The sequence below is a fragment of the Antechinus flavipes genome, chromosome 1 (assembly GCF_016432865.1).
Source record: "Antechinus flavipes isolate AdamAnt ecotype Samford, QLD, Australia chromosome 1, AdamAnt_v2, whole genome shotgun sequence".
Lineage (NCBI taxonomy): Eukaryota > Metazoa > Chordata > Mammalia > Dasyuromorphia > Dasyuridae > Antechinus > Antechinus flavipes.
The window spans coordinates 315,573,762-315,595,837 of NC_067398.1; the positions used below are offsets into that span (position 1 = coordinate 315,573,762).

Consider the following 22,076-nt stretch of genomic DNA (forward strand, 5'->3'; position numbering starts at 1 on the left):
TAAATCAGGGCTTGACCTCCATGACAATTATAAATCTTTCCTGATGACTAATAGCAAATTCTACTAATCACATCTTAGGGCTAGATACCTTATTTTAAAAGTTTACCAGGACTTATACACATAGGAGATTTTGTTCAACATGTTTTTGTTTTCTTTTTCTCAAGTTTAAAATCATCCTGGTGCAAAGGATCAATCATTAACAAGCTTATAGATTCTCAGTAAACTCATTCCTTGTTTAGAAACTATAAATCCTTAACAGGCTCATTTCTCAGGGCTCATGACCTAGCTTATCCTGATGATTTCAAGAAAAGTGGCAAGCTCACAAATGAAGGGGAGTTGACAGAGACCCCAGAGAAGGGACTGAGCATGCTGTAGCCCACCCCAACTATTCTTAATGTTTTCATGGGCTGTGCTGTTTGAAACCTCTCTCTATTCTGTGAAGAGGGAAAAAGGTGTTACACACCTCATACCTGGAGGTAAACTGATAAGGCTTTCACCTAATCCCTCTTGTTCCATTCAGTAATTAACAATTTTAGATTTAATATGATGACAATAACTTCAAATAACTCACTTAACCCTTTTAGAATTTTCCTAATAGACAAATTTCCTCTTAATTTTCTAACAAAGATGAAAATATCCAATTCCCTAGATTACATTTACAAAGCACTATAAAATGGGATTAACAAGGCTAAATAAACTTTCCACTTTCTTTTAGTTGACAGGGCCCTCAGAAGTTTGACTCTAGAGAAAAGATGCTATTTTAATATTAACTAGCTAACTTTATTTCTATAGCACCCAGCTAGGTCAGAGTGAAGGTCCACAGGAAAAAGTTAGGCTTTTTCCCTTTTTAAGGTGAGTGCCAAGGATGTTAAGAAACCTTCCCAGAATTCAACTACAGCATAGAAGCTTTTTTGTTGCTGGCTGAATTTTAAATCTTTCCAGGTAACAAAATCTAGCTCACAAAACAAACACAACACAGACATTCAGCACAGAGACGCAGACACAGACAAAAAGACATGAAAGAATACTGTCCCATCTTTGTCAAAAGCCACCCTATAGCGCCTCATCTCCTCTGGCATCCCAGAGAAGGGAGACCTTAGAGTGCTTCTTTTCTAACAATCTATCAATGATTCTAAAGGTTTTTAGCCTAGAAATATAATATTTCTTCCTTTAGACTTTAGGGAAGATATATTAGTGATGTTAAGATCCTCTGACCTTAGAGTGCTATTATTCTAACAATCTGTCAATGATCCTAAAGTCTTCTGGCCTTAGAATAATCCTACAAACATTGCTGATTGTTAGTTACATAACCTGCTGGTCAGTGATAACCAAGATGGGAGGAGGGAATCTCTTTACTGTATTTCCCCTAGAAGCTATACTCCCATCAAAAGGGCCTACCAAAGGCAGCTCAGTAAAGTCCACCTGAAAAGTCTGATTCCCAGGGGATTTCCTCCTGCTAGTGCCTGCTGCAGGGCAGACTTATTTGTCCTTAGACAAATAAGGCAACCATATACTAAGTAGCATGCAAGGATATACAGGTCAGGAGATTATTCAGTACTTTCAGGTGATCAGCCCTCCTAGATTTACCGTTTTTACCATTACAGTCCTCCTGGGCTCCCAACTCTTGGGCTAGTCATTTCTCCCCTTCTGACAAATATAGAGTAGCTAGACTTGGGGGAAAGAAGAAGGAGATCAAGACCAACAGGGGGTCAGCCCCTTCAGGTTCCTCATTCCCTACCCTTCTTGCTTCCTCACCTACAAGACCATTTCCTCTAACTTCAAAGGAATGACCAGATTGATGCCCATTCACACGTACAATGGCTGTGGTCTCGGGCAGTAAGAAGTTTTTCTAAGACCTATAGTAACAATATAGTGTGGGCTAGTTCCTTACCCTTACTGTTGACCCTACCCCTTTCTTCCCAAATTTTTCCAAACATGCACCAACCCCCAGGCTTACTTAGAATCAGTATTAGCATTCCTTTCCTTTTCCTATAACTTCAGGGCTTGATTGAGCATAAAGTTTACTCTCCTCACTAATTAGGTATCTCAAATATCCTTTTGAGACTGAGTGCTCCCTTCCTAGGTAGTTTAGTCTTTTTTAACTTATTGCAAGATCTGGATACCTAGGGGAGCTCTAAGTTTCCCCAAAATAGTTTCTAGTATTTGCCCAAACAGATTAGGGGATTCTATATATACCTGGGGTAGAAAATACCACCTATACTGCTGTTTTCTTTCCAGTAACGGAGTCCTCCCATTTAGAGAGAGAAATATCCCTGCTTTCAGAATCTAGCAGACAAGCTCAGAGAGCATCTTTTAAATCTACATTAAACTGTTGGGGTTGGGAAGGAACTCAAAAGTTTAGGGTCCCAGACCAGTGTCACAAGGCATCCCAAAAAAATTTGCAGGCTTAAATCCATTTCTTAGTCAAGAGGCAAAGTTTATTGAAAGTAATAACACCATTACTAAAGCGGGCTGGAATTCTAAGGGAATTTCAGCAGTGAAACAAAAGCAAGGAGATCCATTTATACAGCTTTCTATCATAGATATACTAACTCTGTGGCTCATAGGTAGAAAGAATTGGTCTCCAGAAGGAGTGGTTCTTGGTTGACCAGATTATTCCTGACTAGATTATCAATCAGCAATGAATTGAGGAGTGGTCTCCAGAATCAGCAGATTGGGTGTAGGAGTTTCCCTGAGTCAGAAGCTATCTGACTAAGGAGTGGTCAGAATCAGACAGATTGGGCGTGGGAGTTTCCAAAACCAGAAGATTTAGGACTACTGATTTATTGTTAGAACAGAAGCCCCCCAAGTCAGGGGACCCCAAAACCACTACTATCTTTCCCTAGAAGCTATACCATATCAAAACCCCTTACTGGTTTCAAAAATCTTTCCCACTATTGTATATGGATCTGGTACTACTGGATGAGAAGGGAAAACTATTTTATTAATTTTCTTCAAATCCTGCACCAATTTATAGGATCCAACTTCCTTCTAAATTGGTATTAAAGGGAGATATACAGGATTCTAGTAATCCGTCCATTATTAATCATTGGATTATTGGTTATAATCCTTTTTTTCCTCCAAAGGAATGAGGTATTGGCTGACCCTAAAAACCATATTTGGGTCCTTCAATATAATTTTTATAGGGGTTATATTTACTTGGCCTCTGTTAAGGGACCAAGCCAAACCTTAGAATTAATTCTATTTTCTTTCTCCTGTCTCAATAACAACATCCTTCTAATTAGTATAATCTGAGTCCCCAGTGGTATCAATTGGTTAGACAACGTGGTTACACTCACCTCTGGAACTAGTAGGAATTTCCCCAAAGTCATAACCCCAGCATATTCTAATTCCAAAATCTCAGTAAAAGATTCAATAAAATTCTCTCTTCTTACACCTATAATTAAGAGAGTTTCTTTGGACACTCTGGCCCCGGGAGGAATTGAGTTACAGAGGATCTAGTAGCCCCAGTATCTATCAAGAAAACCAATTCCTCTTTGGTCCCACCCTTAAATTTATCATGGTCTCTGGGTGGGTTCTTTCAATGAGCCTCTGACACTCCTCCTTTTCTACTAGGAATAGCTCTTTTGTTCCCTCTTCCCCTGTGGACAATCCTTCATATTCCCTTTTTTGTCCACAACTGAAACAAGTTAGCTGGTTAGTTTTGGTGAAGAGTGGAGTTTTCTTGATCCTTAAGCTCCCTCTGAGGAGGTCCAGGAGGAGAGGAAATAGTTAATGGTTTTAAATCAATTGAGATCCCTTCTTCTGCTCCTCCCTGAGATGGAATCAAGAAGGGAGTTCTGGAGCCAAAGCCTTAGAAGTTGGGGGGCATTGGGCGGAGGCAGTGCAGAGAATGGGTCCCAAGGATAGAATGTTTCTGGCTCCTCTCCCTCCTCCTTCAAAACAGATTGTCCCATGGGCAGCAACCACAAGGCTGCAAACTCACTCTCCTCAGAATTAGCAGGCTTCTTTGAATTTACTTATTGATTCAATTTTTGGCACACCTAGACCTCAGAAGATCTGTATCTTGGCCAGAAGACATCTCTGAGTGGGGCACCTACCCTAACAAAACAGTATTTATCATTTTCTTTTTGTCCTTCCCTGTACATTTTGATGTGTTCTTCAGTTCTTAAGACTAATATCTAGAAGGCTACCTTCCAGGATACTATGTAGGTTCTTAGAGTCAGCTACTTTAGATTGTTCCTTTCCAATGATTCACAGTGTATTGTCTTTTCAAATGGAGAACTCACCTGATCTTACCCAAGGAAAATAGGGGACTCTTTATAGACTCAAACCACCTAGGTTTTTCTTCAGTTATCCAGATGCACCAGTTACTTGGCAGAGGAGAATTAGTCTCTCCCCTCCTACCCAGTTCTTGGATCCAAAGGGAAATGAGAGCCTTCTAACTGCCTAGATTCTCCCTCTCTCAATCCCAATCCCAGTCACCCAAATACCAAACCAGTTCCCAAATCAGTTTTTGGCAGGATCTCTCCTCTTCTTGCCAGTTTTTGGCTTTACCTGGATTACACAATTGATTTGCAAACTTTTCTCAGCTGGTTTACCTCCTGGGCCAAATTAATTCTCTACCTTTGCTAGTCCACTTCTGTTTTGCTTTCTCTGAGTGTCTCTCTTCTGGGATTTACCTGATCAGAATGGGAACTCCTGAACTGAATTCAAGGAGCACTGGAGAACCTGCCCAAGGAGTCTGTACCAGAGACACCCCTCATGAATAAGAAATATCCTGGACAAACCCCCAAACTCTGTGGGACAGTATCGTCCACAAAAAAGAAACCATAAGAAAAAGCAAAAAAGGATTTATTAAGTTTTGCACAAAAGGGAGAAAGGGCATCTTTCATCTGATAAGATGTTTATCAGTAAAGAAGTGCAAAGCATAATTTCTAAGTACAATATTAAATAGCCCAAACGCAGAAGTCCCCCCACCCCTAGGCTGGCCTTTTTTCTACCCATTATTTGGGGGAGTCCAGGTTTACATTCTAATCATGGAGATTTAACCCAGAAACAAAAGAATATCTCAATAATAATAAACTCTTAATTTAAGTTTCCCTAGAGAACTGATATACAAAGCTATCATCATCTTTAGAAGAAGTACTTAAATGCTAATTAAGGAGTAGTGGGAAATTGGAGGGGACAATCACCTATAACTTTTAGTTCTAGCTCCATAGATTCTCCCACATATGTATTCTCCCACAGTTTCCCATGCTCTCAGTGGAAAAACAAAAATTTCCCAGCCCAGAAAATAGTCTTTTGGTTGAACCTCACTAGAATATTTCACTGTCTCTAAGGTTATTTAATGCGCCTCTCCAAAAACTGCCAATATTATCTAGTGAGCTACTTGTACTAATTAGTTGAATATTTCCAGAATCTGAGAGTTGCCAATTCAAGAGCATGACTAATTTTATATCATTCTATAACATTAATTGCATTCTGGGTTCAGGTGCACTGAACATTCCATGCTTGCTCTCCATTCTTTGAGGTAATCATGCCCAAGGGCACTACAGAAGATGTATCTCCTATGTACAAGCCACCATTGTCTAACAATAAGAGTAACAGAGAAATCTAATATCAGTAAGCCAGTTTAGCCCTGTTAATTTCTCTCTCCACAACTGACTTTACAGAACAAGTGACTTTCAGAACATAGAATGTTTCCTATTAACATTAATTTATATGCAAAATGATTTAATCACTTGTTTGTTATCAATTATACCTGTAAAGAAAAATATGCAAAAGTATGGGGAATGAGGGGGAACGCTTGTAATGTTGTTCTTCCTTCCTTCTGGAAGAAAATCTGTGTTTTTATGTAACAATCTTGAAAAGAAATCTTATGCATATTTCAATCTACATAATAATGCACAAATTATAAAATTCATATGCCCTATTTCTTATTTGACTTTAGGATTTGGGGTGATTTAGAAACTCAAAATGACTAACATTGACAGTTTTTCCTTCCACATTATGAGGCTTAGGGGTGAAGTACTGCAAGCTGGAAAATCTACATAAAAATTTTTGGCCCTCCCTTGATACCAGAGAAGTATGAATTTTTTTTTTATTTACTTACTGTAAAATTGGGGTTAAGTATTTGTTCATGGGCTTTGTGTCATCTGCTGGCCTTTGCTTGTCTACAGCTTTGGCAAAACTTCCCCCAAAAATCCCATTTAATTTCTTAGGCCATCCTCAATATATTAAACTGTTTTGGGGAAAGTGGTTGTGAAAAGAATAACAATAGTTTTTTTTTTTAAATCTTATTTGAACTTTGTCATCCAAATGCAAGTCATTAATTTCCCCAAACAGATATTTTAGTTATCTAGACTATCTAAAAGAAGTTTGAGTCTCCTCCCCTCTTTTGCTGACTGTTCAGCAGCAGCAGCAGTTTTCAGATAGAGTGAAAGAGTAGAAATGGTCAGTGACTTAATTCCCATATTGCCAGTGTAATGTTAAAGAGGGAAAAAATGCATTCTTTCCAAATCCAAATAATCCCTGTTATATTTAGGTTAATTCACGTACATGGGCTTAAATTTTCAAAGTCAATGTTATTAAAATGAAACCTTCATCTCTCTATATTCTCACACTTTCTCAACAGAGATATATGGACATTTGTTAAGGAAACAATCCCACATGATAATTTCATTTTTAAATAATGTCATTTGAATACATTCTCAAGAATAGTATTAAATCTCTCAGCTAATTATAATTAATTTGGCACACTGGTGCAAATGTATTTATGCTTGATTTTCCCAACTTATATCAGACTCTGTTCCCCTGTAAACTCAAAAAATCATTAGGAAACTTTCCTTCTTCCACTCAGCTTTTATAGAGTATATCATTAAATCAGAAAATAATTCTAGGTTAAGATTAATTAGAGAGTTAATAGTTGACAGCCAGAGAAAGCTGAAAGCTTGCTTACAATGTTGATGGTGGAGGACTTTTTTTACATAGAGTATAAAAAGTAGTGAGCAAGTGTTCATGTTCTTTCACTGGGGCCATGGCTAACCCAATCCATAAAGTACTAGGGATGTCCTTATTGGGTTCTACAATGTAGAATCCCTTTCTTCATGAATTCTTCCCCCTTACTGAATGTCCGTAGAGCACTGAGGTCAGGTAGGTTCTGGTTAAAAATCTAAAGATGCTTAACAAAGTAGGGATCACTGGAGTTAGATTCAGAATAAGGCTGATAATTTCCAATAAGAGCCCTGAGGCTCACCCAGTAGATCTAATCTTCTTGGAAGATCCTAATTTGACTCTTGATCTGCAAGCCCTCTAGCAATATTTATCTAATCACTTCGAAAATATAAATTTTAATAGCCTCCAATTCTCCACAGACCACTGTGTCTATGAAATCACAGGCAAAATAAATTTAGCTGGAATTAATGGTTAATAATATTGTATAAAACTCTGACAAAGGTAGCAATAAAAGTCATTCCGATGATATGAGACCAAATTCAACAAATATTTATTAAGCACGTAATGTTTGTAGACAAAAGCAGCAGGTGTTTAACTTCATAGATTCTTGACTTCATAGAGCTTACAGAACAGTGGAGAGAGATGACATGTAAATATACAAATAATAATTATACAAAATAATACATGTAAGAGCATTAGAGAAAGGCAAAATAAGTACTAAGTGAGGCAAAAAAGCCAGGAAAGAGGAGAGATTAGGGAAGACTTCCTGGAAGAGATAACATTGGAAGCCAACATTTAAAAAGGATAGGTGTGAAATTCAGTAGGAAGGGAAGGAGGGAAGGAGGGCAGAGATGTTCAGTATAGGGAATAACATAAGGCAGAAAGGTATAGGACTTATTTTGAGGAAAAGCCAGTAGTCCAGTTTAGTTAAATTAAAAAGTACATGAAGCAAGCAAAACATAAATCTAAAGATGTAAGAAGGCTTTAGATTTTGGAGAGCTTTGAAAATTGGGTAAATGAATGTGAACTCATTAGGAAATAGGGAGCCACTAATAATTTGGGGGTTAGAAGCATAGCATTATATATAAAGAAGATGACTTTAGCAATGGAATGGAGTGATGGTTTGAAGCAGGAAGTGGTGATTATAGAAGCACAAATATCTAAGTTTATTTGAGGATGGAATCGCCATGTTCTATTCAGCTATTGTACTGTGTAACATTTATTTCAGAAGATTGCTATGGTGATCCAATGATATATAACTTTGTTGTGCATTTGGAGGGAATAGCAAGTTGTACATGGTAGATTTGCAGTTTCATGTGCAATAGGATTTTTTATTATATTATGTTGTGATATGAATTGAAAATATATATTTTTAAATTCTTACCACATAGTAGGTAGATCCTCAGCAAATGTTTGTTTCTTCTCTTTGTGGACAGGCAGTCAACGGGTAAAAATTTATCTGAAAAGACAGTAAAAAGTACAGTTCATAAGTACAAGATACATTGAGGGCCTCAGATGAAATAGGAGGGGAAAGCATGTAACAGCAAGCTCTAATAGAGGAAGAAAGCAGTGGCCTTTACTGCTATTAATGACATTACTTTCAGAAAGGTTGGAAACAATGGACTCTCCTTCCTCAAAGATCATTAAAAACAAATGAATATAGGATACTAAGCTTGTGGAAACTCACTTAATAAATGAAGACAATTTTATCTGAGGCATGAGGGAGAAAGCTATTTAATGAGTATTTGCAAGGACATAGAGCTTTCCATTTCCATTTCCAATGCAAGTATGGGAACCATAAAAATGGTTGATATGTATTTATACCAATTCTAAAGACACAGGGACATAAGCATTACTGGAAAAAGAATAGAATTAAGTTCCTTCTTCCTGGGTCCAATGAGGTAAATTTGACACAAGGCCTTGCAGATTCCTCAGTTTTAAACCAAACACACAGATTTAAAAAAAAAAAAAAAAAAAAAACTACATATAATTGTTCTATTACCAACTAGAATAAAAGAATAATTCCATTATGTTCATTAAGCATTTATTAAGCACCAGCTGTGTGTTAGGTACTGTGCAGAGAAAGACAGGAAAAAAAAAAATGAAACTGTCCCTACAACCAAGAAACTTATTTTCTATTGGGAAAATTAAATATGTTGTCTATTGCTGCTCTTAGGCACATAGAGAACTGGGAAGAAGGAATGAGCAGAAGATCCATGTACCTAGATGTACATTTCCCTCCTGTTTCTATTTTAATCTGGTCACAGGAATTTACTTTTTTAAAAGGTATATATAACCTATTTCTTGGTCAGAATCATGCCCTTCTGTATTCCAAGTTTTCTGCCAGTTCTAAGAGTGATTATGGTCTCATAATTTTTTAAAGGGACAGGTTGATTGTAAAAGAAGGAGGTCTATTCCTATAAAAAGCAAAAAGCTACTTCCTCAGTTCCCTCCCATAATTCAATGATAACCTCTTGCTATTCTTGCTGAAGTTAAGTGCAAGCTGTCACTCCCCTCAAAGAGATGTTCATTAAAAAGTGCCATATTTCCAAGGCAAATAGGCAGGTGGACTCTGAACACAGCGAGGGGAAGGAAAAGAAGAAGAAATGGGCAAAAAAAAAGGCAGTGGATTATTAAAGTGTATTATATGTGCCAGATTCTAACTTGGAAGGGCAGAAGAATTATGGAATGTGGGGAAGGCAGTGATTGGTTGTGGATACTCCAATTCTTGGTTGTTGTTTTGTTTCTTGCTGCTATTTGGAGGCAAAGAAAAATGGAGTGTGATCCTGCTGAATTTGATAAAAAAAACTCACATCTATAGGACATTAGAATTTAGAGCTAGAAAGAATCTAAGATCACTTAGTCTATCTTTCTCATTTTATGGATGAAGTTAAATGACCAAAGATCGTAAAACTAATAAGTGATCACTAAGTTGACATTCGAATCCAGGTCTTTTGACTCAAAAAAAAAAAAAAGCATAGTGAGCTAACAAAATTGCAGCTGAGGTCAGGAGAAAGAGCAGATAGATGCAAAATAATTCCCTGAGCTTATGAGAACAGGGAGCAAACCACATTCTGGAGGTATAGACTGGTATTCCATGATAGTTTGAATTATTTTTCATTAGTCGTTTTTTAATGCTGTCTGTAATAGGCCCCTCTCCCATATATATAAAGAGCAAATGTCACTAGGCTTCAAATTCCAAGTATTTTTTAAGACTTCAGAATATTAACAGTCAAAGGCTTGTATAATCTAGTTATAGACAGAGCTCATATCTGTGGGAAAAACGCTTTGTGTATTTTTTGGTTTCATTTAAAAGAATAGAGTGAGTAGGAAGATACAGATTTCACTGGAAAGGGGCTTTATCTAAGCAAGCTGGGAAGATCTTACTTTCTTGGAGCATCCTGACTTCCCAGTCAAGTGGCTGTCTCATGGGTCCTATCATGTTGGTGGTATTTTCTTTCTCTTGTGGGATAACAATTGCAAAATTGACTTTCCTGGGGAACAAAGCCTAAGACAGGAAGCAAAGTCATATCCTTGGAACTAGGTGAAGGCATAAGAAAAATCTGAGTGGCAATCCAGCTTTAGATATCTCGCTATATAACTCTGATTTACTCGTTTATAAGAGGGAGATAATAATGAATGATGTGAAGTAAAACAAGTAGAACCAGAATAACATGGTACACATTAACAGGAGTATTAAAAAGATGATCAACTTTAAAAAAACAAAACTTGGCTACTCTGATCCAAGAAAATTCCATAGAATCCATGATAAAAACTGCTATCTATTTTCAGAGAGAGCATCATCAGCTCTGAGTGTAGATTGAAGCGCACTTTGTAAACTTTTTTTTCTTTTTCTTGCCTTTTTTTTTTTTTTTGGTGTCTTTATTTTTTGTTTTTGTGAGATTTTGAGTTCCCAATTTTTCCTCTCTTATTCCTTTGTCTTCTTCCTCCCTAAGACAGCAAGCAATCTGATATAGATTATACATGTACAGTTATTTTAAACATATTCTCATATCTGTTATATTGTGAATAAAAAGGGAAAAATCCATGAGAAAGAAAAAACAAACCCCAAAAAGGTGAAAATAGTAATTGTATGTTTCAATCCACATCCATAGTTCTTCCTCTGCATTTTCCATCTCAAGTCTATTGGAATTATTTTAGATTACCACACTGCTGAGAAGAACTAAGTCTATCATAAATGATCATCACATAATCTTGCTGTTACTGTATACAATGTTTTCCTGGTTCTGCTCACTTTACTCAGCATGAGTTTCTATCTTTGGGATACAAACTCATAGAGACATTGCTGGATCAAAGAGTATGCATAATTTTATAGCCCTTTGGACATAGTTCCAAATTGCTCTCCAGAATGACTCCTACTTCTTAAAGCTGTAAACTTGAAATGCCAGCGTTGACTCTGAGAAACTTTTTGTTATAAAGAAGTCACAAAAAAAGTAAAAACTGCAACATCAGACTTTTCTGAACTCAGCCTGCTCATCATTACTTATAGAACATTAATGTTCCATTGCACTCACATACCATAACTTATTCAGTCATTCCCCAAAAGATGGACATCCACGCAATTTCCAGTTCCTTGCCACTGATCATTTATTGTAGCCCAACAGAATTCTATCACAATCATGTACCACAGTTTTTGTCCTCTCAGTTTCCAATTCTTTGCCACCACAAAAAGAGCTGCATTTTTGTATAGATAGGTCCTTTTTCTTTTTCTTTGGTCTCCTTGGGATACAGACCGAGCATCTGTCAAAGGGCAAGTGGTTATATAGCTTTGGGGGCCTGGTTCCAAGTTGCTCTCCAGAATGTTGGGAATAGTTAGAAATAGTTAGAAAAGTCCACAATTCTGCCAAAAATGTATTAAGGAATCCTTTACCACATTGGGGGGCCATTTTGGGGACAATGGAGACATCTTCATCTCACCAGCCCTACTCATAAATGCTGCCTTTTTTTAGACATTTGGTGACATTCTGTCCTGTGCATTTGGCAATGAGATTTAACTATTCATGCAATACAGCTGTTCCAGGGTCTCTTTGTCCTTCTCTGGCTGCAACATAGCCCGATGACCGCTAGAGGGACACCACTATAATAATCCACAAACGGCTGTCCTACATGTTTACTTAAGGCTGTATTGATATACTTCCTTGCCAAATGCAGAGAATAGGCTTAATTAAGTAAGATGTTTTCTATTCCCAGCTGCCAACCATTAAAAGTAAATAGTCCTGCATAATTCAAGAGAGCCTATAACCTTGGCAACCCCTGGTAGCTTTGTGAAAAGGTCATTATGGGTGCAATTTAAGAAGAAAAGTACTGATTAAAAATTAGAGTAAAACCAACTGATTTTATCGAGGTTTCAAGAAGCTCACTTCTATCTTCTCTCCTGCCCTAATCCATCCTCAGACATTTAGGAGAAGAATGTCCACTGGAGTTAGGATTTTGGGGTTCTATTATCCTATTTGTCAAATCCCTCTGGAGAAATCATTTAGTACCCATAAATATGTTGACCCAACAACAAGAACAGGGATAACAATAAATCCTATTTAACTCCCTATGGATGCTGTGAGGGTGAGATGTTTGGATAATTCCCAGAGTTTCTTAAACAAATGATAAAATATGGTTCACTTTGACTTAAATACCAGGTCTGCTTCTGAATGGAAGTAAATGATTCTCCATATGAGGTTGGTTATTTTTTTTGGGGCTCCATTATACCATGCATTCCTGGCAGGACTGGCCCTAGGGAAGAAAATAATAGCTATTCTTGCTTTCTAAGCTAACTTAATCTTATCCCATTCTGACCCTCAAATAGCGATCCTTAAGGCCTCTAGAATCATACCACTCTTCCAATCCAAATACTATGGCTTGTTGCTTCTGGTCTTTGCTAGATAACTGATTTATTAATATATGATGTACTAATCAAACAAAATACCTACTGTGTGCTAAGCATTGTCGTAGATACTAGGGATACAGGTACAAATATGAGGTGATCTTTACCCTCAAAAGAAATTACAATCTACTGATAGACTAATTCATTATATCTTATTGGTACTAATAATTGTTTTAAGTCTACTATGGATAGCTGTATTAAGATGCATATTTTCTCTGTGCATATGTTCTCAAGCTAAAAGCTTGTAGGGATGAATTCATGGAAGATTAAAACTTGGAGTGTCTTATAGTAGAAGAAATATTTGGAGGCAAGGAGATCTACCTGACTGCCTGACTTGTTGGGGGTTTTTTTCTGAATTTTTTAAAATAGCATTTTATTTTTCCAAATATATGAAAAGATAATTTTTAACATTCATCTTTGCAAAAACCTTGCGTTCCAAATCTCTCCTTCCTTCTTCCTTCCCAAAACAAGTAATCCAGTATAGATTAAACATGTCATACTGCACAAGAAAAATCCAATCAAAAGGGAAAAAAATTAAAAAGAAAAAACAAGCAAACAAACAACAAAAGGTGAAAATACTATTCTTCAATCCACATTCAGTCTAAATGCAGATAGCACTTTTTATCTCAAGTGTATTGGAATTGCCTTTAATCACCTCATTTTTGAAGACAGTCCATCACAGTTGATCATCACAAAATCTTGTTGTTACTGAGGACAAGTTTCTCTTGGTTTGGCTCACTCCACTCAGCATCAATTCATGTCAGTCATTCCTTTTCTGAAATCAGCCTACTCATCATTTCTTATAAAAGAATAATATTCCATTATATTCATATACCATAACTTACTCAGCCATTCCCTAACTGATGGGAATCTACTCAGTTTCCTGTTCCTTGTCACTACAAAAAGGGCTGCCACAAACATTTTTGCACATGGGGATCATTTTTCTGCTTTTATTATCTCTTTGGAATATAGACCCAGTAGAGACATTGCTGCATCAAAGGATGTGCACAGTTTTAGCCCTTTGGGCATAGATCCAAATTTCTCTCCAGAATGACTACCTGACTTCTTAAGCTTGCAATGCCAGAAATGACTCTCCCAGAAACTTTTCATTAGGAAGAGGTCACAAAAAACATAAAAGCTACAACATCAGACAAATGAGCCCATTATGGGCTAAGCAGTTTACAGGATGATTGGATTTGGTAACTAGAAGGTACCTCAGATGAATGGTCTACAAATCTTTTTTGACTATGCACTTCTATCAGTAATGTTTCTGATAAATAAGCTGTTGAGTAAAGAGCCAGGATGTCCCAATGGCATCCGTGCAGCTATTGTATTGTAATCAGGGTTAGATTATAACTAACCTGAGTTATAATCAGTCCTGAAAGGCTCAGGAGACTCTTGGGAATTTGTGAAGATGCATAAGGGTGGTGGATTTGGAAAGAATTGAGATGAACAAGTAAAAGATAGACCTGATTATTATGAAGGCAAGGCCTATGAATGGCTATCATGGGGGAAATGAGATGAAATCCATATTCTCAATCTCTGATTAGTTAATCACAGTTCTTGGACTGATTTACAGTCTCCTTAGGGTGCCATTGTGACCCACATTTGTAGATCATTGATCTAAAGATGATTTAGGTCATGATCTTTTCTCATATATGAGGTAACTAGGTTAGAGACTAGAGAGGTTTAAGGAGCTTGTAGAAAGTCATAAAAGATATTCAGAACAAGAATTTGAGCCTCAGTTTTCTGATCCTTAAGCTAGTGTTACTTCCCAGTATCTTAGTTATCCCTCATTTCTTTCTTTTAAAATAACATAACTCACACACAAAAGGACATAACTCATTTTTTATTTTGATATTGTTTAGATATTTATTTTGATAGTGAAGTGAGTTTTTCATTCTACATGTACATTTATAGAAAAAACAATAGTAGATCACCATACACTTTGTTACTTTCCTCTTGTAAATCTGCGTGATGATATGGCTGAATCTATGTTTTCCTCTCAGCTCTCAAAGAGAAGCTCCCTTTTTCTCCCTCTCTCCCATTTCTCCTCTCTCTGTGTCTCTCTCTCCTTAAGCTCCCCACCCCATGTCTGTTCCTTTTTCTCCCTCTTTTTTTCCCCCTTTTTCCATCCCTCCCTTGGTCTGTCTCTATCTGTCTGTCTCTCTCTCCATTTCCCCCCTGTATTTGTTCCTCTTTCTCCCCGTCTTTCTTTCCCAACCTGCCTCCCTCCGTTTCTTTCTTTTCTTCTATCCCCCTCCTTCTCCCTCTCATCTCCACCCCCGCAGTGAAATCGCCTGCTTTTGAAGCCAATTGGACAAAATGTAAAGAGTGAGAGAACAGAGTCTTTAGTGCTGAACAGGAGGGGGAGGGAGATGGGAGACATAAGAAACAAAAGCGTTTCCAGGAAAAGTAGACCAAATGAATACTTGAAATAATTTTTTTTCTTGCCTTCCATATGCGTGCTGTTTGAAAATATCAACAAAGTGGTTCTCAGAAACAGAAAAGGGGGAAGGGAGCTTATAATAAATGGAAAACAACCATCCCCATTGCATCAACTTGAATGCTGGGTTAAAAATCTAGTTAATGAGTTAAGAGGGGGAGGGGTGGAAGGGACACATGGTTTCCTACTTGTTTTACTGATTCTTTGACCTAGACCTGAATGTTCCAGGATCCTGCAAGACAAAGGGACAAGAATCAATGACATTCTTTCTCTGCAATGTGATACAATAGAAGAGACATTGCCTTTGGAGTTATGGACACAGCTTCAAATGTCCACCTTCTAATGCTTATTTCTTGTGTGACCATTTAGCATCCCTGGACTTAGTTTCTTCACCTGTAAGAGATGAAGGGGATTGTCCTTGATGGCTCCTTCCTGCTCAAAGTCTCTAATTCCTATAATTTCTTCTTTTTTATTCTTAATGGTTATCTCATGGATCCCATTATGTTTATAGTAGAGTAGAGCGTTATAAGCTCTTATGAAATAAATTCTCTAAAAAGGAGAAAATAAGAAAGGCTAGGACTCTTTTTGTTAATTTTATTTCAAAGCAATAGGTAAAGAGGCAATGAGAATGTTGCAGCTCATCTAGGCTCCTTCATTCAGGGAATATCATTCCTGAACTCTGAACTTCCTATGAGGAATTCTAAGCAGCAATTTAGAGAAGCCACATATATTTTGACTTATCCAAAGTTATACAGAAAAGCAGTGAAATTCTGGCTCATTGTTGTCAAGCCAGGGTGAATCAAATATCTGATTGCACCCCCCCCCCAGATAAAGATGTAAAGTGATTGATTATTGGGCCGAAAGCAATAGCTTCCATCTCTACTTTCATTTTTGCCATTTCTTTCCATCTGCCAAGCTTGGCAGCTTTGTTTCTGACTAAAGAGGAGGTGGGGATTATCAAGGAAAATTGCTAAACCTTATGCTGCTTGTGTTTTCTCCAAAAAATAAGGAATTACAGGGCCTTGACTAGTAAGTAGAAGATCCAAAACAGCCAGTAGATTTCAGTAGATTTCCCACTGCAAAGAGCACTTTTAATCCTAAGCATCTGAGAAAGAGATATAAGGTACAATACCAAGATCAATAGGAAGTGAGAGGTCACAGTGATTAGAGCACTGGGTTTGGAATCAAGAGAGATTCATTTTCCTGAGTTCAAATCTGGCTGCAGATACTTACTAGCTGTATGACGGTAAGCAAGTCACTTTACCCTGTTTGTCTCAGTTTCCTCATCTGTAAAATTATTTGGAGAAGGAAATGGCAAACCCATTAGCTGAATAATCCTGAGCAAATAACTGTGTTTGCTCAGTTCCCTCATCTGCAAAATGAGCTGGAGAAGGAAAATGGCAAAAAAGTTATATAATTCGCTCTTTATCATACTACTAAAAAGTGGCAGAACTATAATGCAAATATAATGCAATATAGGGATAATAATCCCTATAATTATAGGGATTAGAGTTCAGATAGGCAAATCCTATCTCTGATGCCAAAACCAGTGTCCTTACTGGTGTGCCATGTTGCTTTACTAGTCAGGCCCCAGAACTTCTAGGTATGAATGTTTTCCAGACATGACCATGTCATTTGCTCATCTGAGTATGTCCTGTTTACTTTATAGGTTCGCTCTGAAATCATTGCCACCTATGCCCTTTGTGGTTTTGCCAATTTTGGTTCTCTGGGAGTAGTAATTGGAAGTCTCAGTAAGTAATAATGTTTTTTCTTTGAAACTCTGTGTTATTGCATTCTCTCTAATACCAGGAAAAAGATCAGCACTACAGAGAGGAATAATACAGCAAAGAATGAACATGCCCCCAAACCCCCAAATATATCATATATATACATATGTATATATAGTTATTAATATTTAGCTATATGTCTATATATATATCTAAACCATCATCTGTCTAATCTAATCTATCTGTCTGCCTATCTATGTAATCTATTATTTATTTAATCTGTCTGTCTGTATCTGATGAATCATCTATCTGTATGTCTATTCAGTTATCATCTATCTCTTTCTATCAATCTATCTAATTTATCAATCATCTCTCTGTAACTATCATCTATCTAATCTGTCCAGCTAACATCTATTTCTGTCAATCATCTATTTCTGTCTGTCTATCTAATCTATCAATCATCTATCTATCAATATCTATCAGTCTGTATCTATCACCTATTTATCATCTTTTTATCTATCTAATCTGAATCAGCCACTACAGAATTTCTGTGCTGATATTCAAGCCAATTTCCTACCAAGTAGGTCACCCCACCCACCCATCCATCCTGCCATACAGACCTCTATTTCTGATAAATCACAGGAAATCTGTTGTATCTAGCCCTGGGTAAGGCTATGCTTTTGAGAGTGAAAGCCTTAGCCCTTCCTAGTGGGTCAAATTCAGAGCCACAACTAGCAATTCTGGATCCCAGAAAAACCACAACAAAATGTGCCAAAGTCAAACCACATAGAAGGTGCACTTAAATAAACATTTTTCAACAAATTTGGCTAGATTTCCAGGTTGAGATGAAGATCATACAAGTGGGGGGCAGGGTCAGGACTAGAAGCTCATTTATTTCATGGGAAGAACCGTGTATATCTGGTAGTTTTCTATTTAAAGTAAATTATTACTACTTTAATATATTTAACATGTATTGGTCATCCTGCCATCTAAGGGATGGGGTGGGGGAAAGGAGGGGAAAAGATGGAATAAAAGGTTTGGCAATTGTCAGTGCTGTAAAATTACCCATGCATATAATTTATAAATAAAAAGCTGTTTAAAAAAAATAAATAAATTACTACTGCTAATCAGGTGCTACTCTCCCTGCTGAAGAATCAGGAATGCTGGAAGTGACCTCTGAATTTCAGAGCCCTCAAAGAAAGCTCCAGGGGCTCCCTGCTAGTTACAAACCCGTCTCCCACCTTGAGGAGCTCACCCCTATAATCCGAACCCTGGGCTCCTTTATTCAGAAGTTGCTGCATTGAACAGCTCCTCCTGCTCAGAGCTCCTTCTGAAGAGAATACATGTTGAGGGAGGCTTTATCTGAACCCACTAACAGCTCCATCCTTTTTCCCCATTGCCCAGCATCTCTGGCTCCCTCCAGGAAGCGGGACATCGCCGGAGGGGCTTTACGGGCTCTGATTGCTGGTACCGTCGCCAGCTTCATGACCGCCTGTATTGCTGGTATGTACTCTGCCTTACCTATCTTTTAATGTCCACAAGATGGCAGTGTTTCAGTTCATGCTTCCTACCTGAACCTAAAGATGGATTTATTTAAATTTTTTTTAAAAGAGAGGGGGGGAGGGAGGGTTGAGAAATGGTCCCATTATTATACTGAGAGTGGATAGAAATTGAAAAGCTGAATGGGGGGGGGTGGGATAAGGAGGTGGGGAGTAGGAGGGAGAAAGGAGAAGCTTGCAAACACAAAGATTTTAGTTCTTTAATTAAATGAATGTCATTTTAATGTCTAATTTCTAGGTATACTCTCCCACTCTCCCATGGAGATAGATTGTTTTAGTCTTTTAGAAAAAACCTTCAACTCAACTTCACCTAGCAACACAACTGAGCTAGTTACCTGTTGCCAAAACCTATTTACCAGGTATTGTACCCTTGATTACAACTTCTTTATATTCCATTATTAAGAGGCTTTGTGGTAGAGGTTGACCTGGGGATATCTTGTTATGGCAATTTTGAGAGGCAGTTCAAGGAGGTAGTACACAAAGAAAGGAAAAGTTTTGCTAATGTGGCCTATTGAAAACTTGCTCAGCATTTGTATAGTCTTTTTAACCTCAACCTTTCATTTGGCTTCCTTTAGGTAATGAACAGATTTCCTCATCCCCATCTTGTGACCCTTTCTGAGATCAAGATGTTCTCTAGTTACTGAGGTCAACATCTGATGTTCTTTTCAACCTATACTATATTGGTTAAAATCACTGAACTGATAATAATATCCTGCCCCACTATAAAACATCCCTTTCCTTTTCCCAGGCCAACCTGTCTGGGAGGCGTTATAGTATGAGTGGATAGAGCACTGGACTTAGACTCAGAAAAACCAGTCAAAATTCCACCTCAGACACAGAAAACCCTCTGCTAGTTAATTTGTCTATGCCTTAGTTCCCGCCTCTCATCTGTAAAAAGGAAAGGGTTAGTCAGACTTAATGGTTGGTCCTATGTCCTGCATGCTTAAATCTGCTCCTTAGATCCTTCATTCAATAGTGTTAAAGAGATAAGAGCCCTCTCTTTGGGAAAGGCTTGTTTCCAAAGGCCTAACATTCTTTAGAAATAAATTATTCCTTCCACATTGCAACTTTCCTCATAAGGTTTCAACATATTGCAGGTCAGCATAAGAAATTAAGTGGGAGCAAAGTATGTTCACTTTTTGTTTGTTTTCTTGTGCTTTCTTGCACAATATGACAAATATGGAAATAGGTTTAAAAGGATTGTACATCTCTAACCTATATTAGATTGCTTGCTGTCTTAGAGGAAGAAGGTAAAGAAGAGAGAATGAAAAATTTAGAAAACAAAGTCTTATAAAAATGGATTTTGAAAACTATTTTAACATGTATTTGGAAAAATTAAGCGCTATTGGGGGAAAAAAAACAAATTAAGTAGAAATGTTGGGGGGTGTTTGCCAAAGCCTCTAATGACACATATATAGCTAAGGACAGGTTTATATTATATAATATCTACTTATATATTATTGTATTATATCAACATCTTTTATCTTTTAATACCATAATAATTCAGATTTTTTTCTCTGGTACAAAAGCAGGGACAAAAAATTTTATGTGAATTTTCCAGATCTCAGGATGGAGATTAGGCATATCCCTAATCCTTACAATGTAGAAGGGATAACTGTATATACAAAGTCACTTGTCCATGGTTGTATGGTTGCCCTATCCTGGGACAATTCTAATAGGTTTAACCATGATCCTAATTCCAGGGGAAAAAAATAATGTCTTTGTGCTTTATTGGAATAGTATAAAATCCACTTAATTCTTATTTTCTCTTTGGCTTGGGGTTTCCTTTATCCACCAGCACTATTGCCAACAACGCCAGTGATATTTTACCAGGAAGCTTCTCTACCTTGAATGGCTGCTGTCTGATGCTGAATCCAACTACATTTAACTGTGATTGGGTCACTACATCACTCTAAGCTTGGCTTCTTCACCAGATGGTCTTTGGCACAGGCTTCAATCATTTTGAAATCATTGAACAATGTGGAAATGAATTTATATTATCACACTTTTTTATTGGGGGAAGAAGTTGTGGGAGAATATATAGATTAATTTTTCCATCATAGAATCAGCATGGACTAGAAGAGAAAGAGAAGAAGAGTATAACCTATCAAAAATGATTCGTCTCCTTTGTCCCCCATCCTTCTCCAAGGACACAAAGCTGTTCTGATATCCTGGTGGAATCTTCTCTTTATTCTCTTCATTGTCATTTGGATTTGGTATTCCAGAACATTTCACCAAAACACAGGAATTAGTGAATTACTAAATTCACCAACAAAAAGAGCTCTGCTCACCTGCTATTCCTTTGGCAACATGAACTAGAAGTCCAAAGAGAGCCACTAGAACAAGTCTCAGTTAAAAACCATCCTGAATTCACTGATTTGAAACATGATATTTTCATCAGACCTTTAGAAAGCTCCAATGGAACTGTCCATGTAAAAGCTCAACAACTGCTAAGCTATTTCAGAGAGAAGCAGTGTTGTCCCCACCTCAAGAAAATGGGAAAAGATACCTAGAAGGAAGAGGAAAATGTCCATTCCACTCTCTGATTCTTAAGAGGCACAATTTGAAAAACAAAAATCAAGAGAAAGATTTGCCACTAGGTTACCATGGTGAAGTCCACATTCACTATTCTTATCTATGGTTTTGAGAGAAAAACCCTCTCTCCAGCTATGAAATCCGGGAAAGTGGCTGGGTCTCTGTGCTAAAGAGGAAGACTCCCAGTTCCAATCTACCTCACAGAATTGTGGGAGGGTGGGGAGACAGTGATGACTAAAGGGTAGAATTCCTGAGTTCTTGGACAAAAGGACACAATTATCTTGTAGACTCAGCATTTGGTATATTTATTAAAAGTGTCATTCATGTTACTCAGTAATAAAAATTCAAGGGGAAAAACCCAGGAACATCATCAGTTTGGGATGCTCTCAGCCCAGCAGGATATGGTAAAACAATAACAATCAATCAAGTTCCCTCTGCATCATATCTTCTGCACCTTGAGCCAGATAAGTTTGGCTTCCAAGAGTTTGTGGAGACTTTATAGGATTGAGAGATTTAAGAATATAGTTTCTTTTTAACCTCTCAAATGTTTCTGAAATTGAACAATTGTACATTTGTGTATGATGAAAATAAATATTAAATATTAATATAATTTTTGCTAGTATTTCTGTAATGCATTTTATTTTAGGTAAGATCCTATTTTTAACTATGTTTCATTAAAAAATAATGAGGGGGATGATTTGAATGGGAGGGAGAGCCAAGCATGTCAACATCTAACACACAACCAACAAGTACAACCCAAAGTCCTTTCTGTAATGTACATGAAAGTAAAATCCTCTTATTTATAGTTATTTGTGACAGTCTTACACCAAAAGTCAGCCAAACTATGTCTGTACTCAGAAAGTTCCACTCCATTCCTAGTCGTTTCCAATTGCCAAAGCTATAATTAAGACAAGGTGACTGAGGCTTTGCCCTAAGGCTATCAATTTAGAAGACGCTGAAAATACTTTAGTACATAGAAATAAATGAGTTTA

At 37.3% G+C, this 22,076-nt stretch overlaps 1 protein-coding gene across 1 annotated transcript in view; it reads left to right on the plus strand.

Annotated features, from left to right (window-relative positions):
- Window positions 1-21,694, plus strand: part of SLC28A3 (solute carrier family 28 member 3) — a 122,456-nt gene extending 100,762 nt beyond the window's left edge. The window contains exons 15-18 of the mRNA XM_051966180.1: window positions 16,933-17,014; window positions 18,395-18,493; window positions 18,788-18,908; window positions 20,348-21,694. Coding sequence (XP_051822140.1) covers window positions 16,933-17,014; window positions 18,395-18,493; window positions 18,788-18,908; window positions 20,348-20,465 — 420 coding nt within the window. The 3' untranslated portion in view covers window positions 20,466-21,694. The remainder of the gene's footprint in view (window positions 1-16,932; window positions 17,015-18,394; window positions 18,494-18,787; window positions 18,909-20,347) is intronic.
- The last annotated feature ends 382 nt before the right edge of the window (window positions 21,695-22,076 follow it).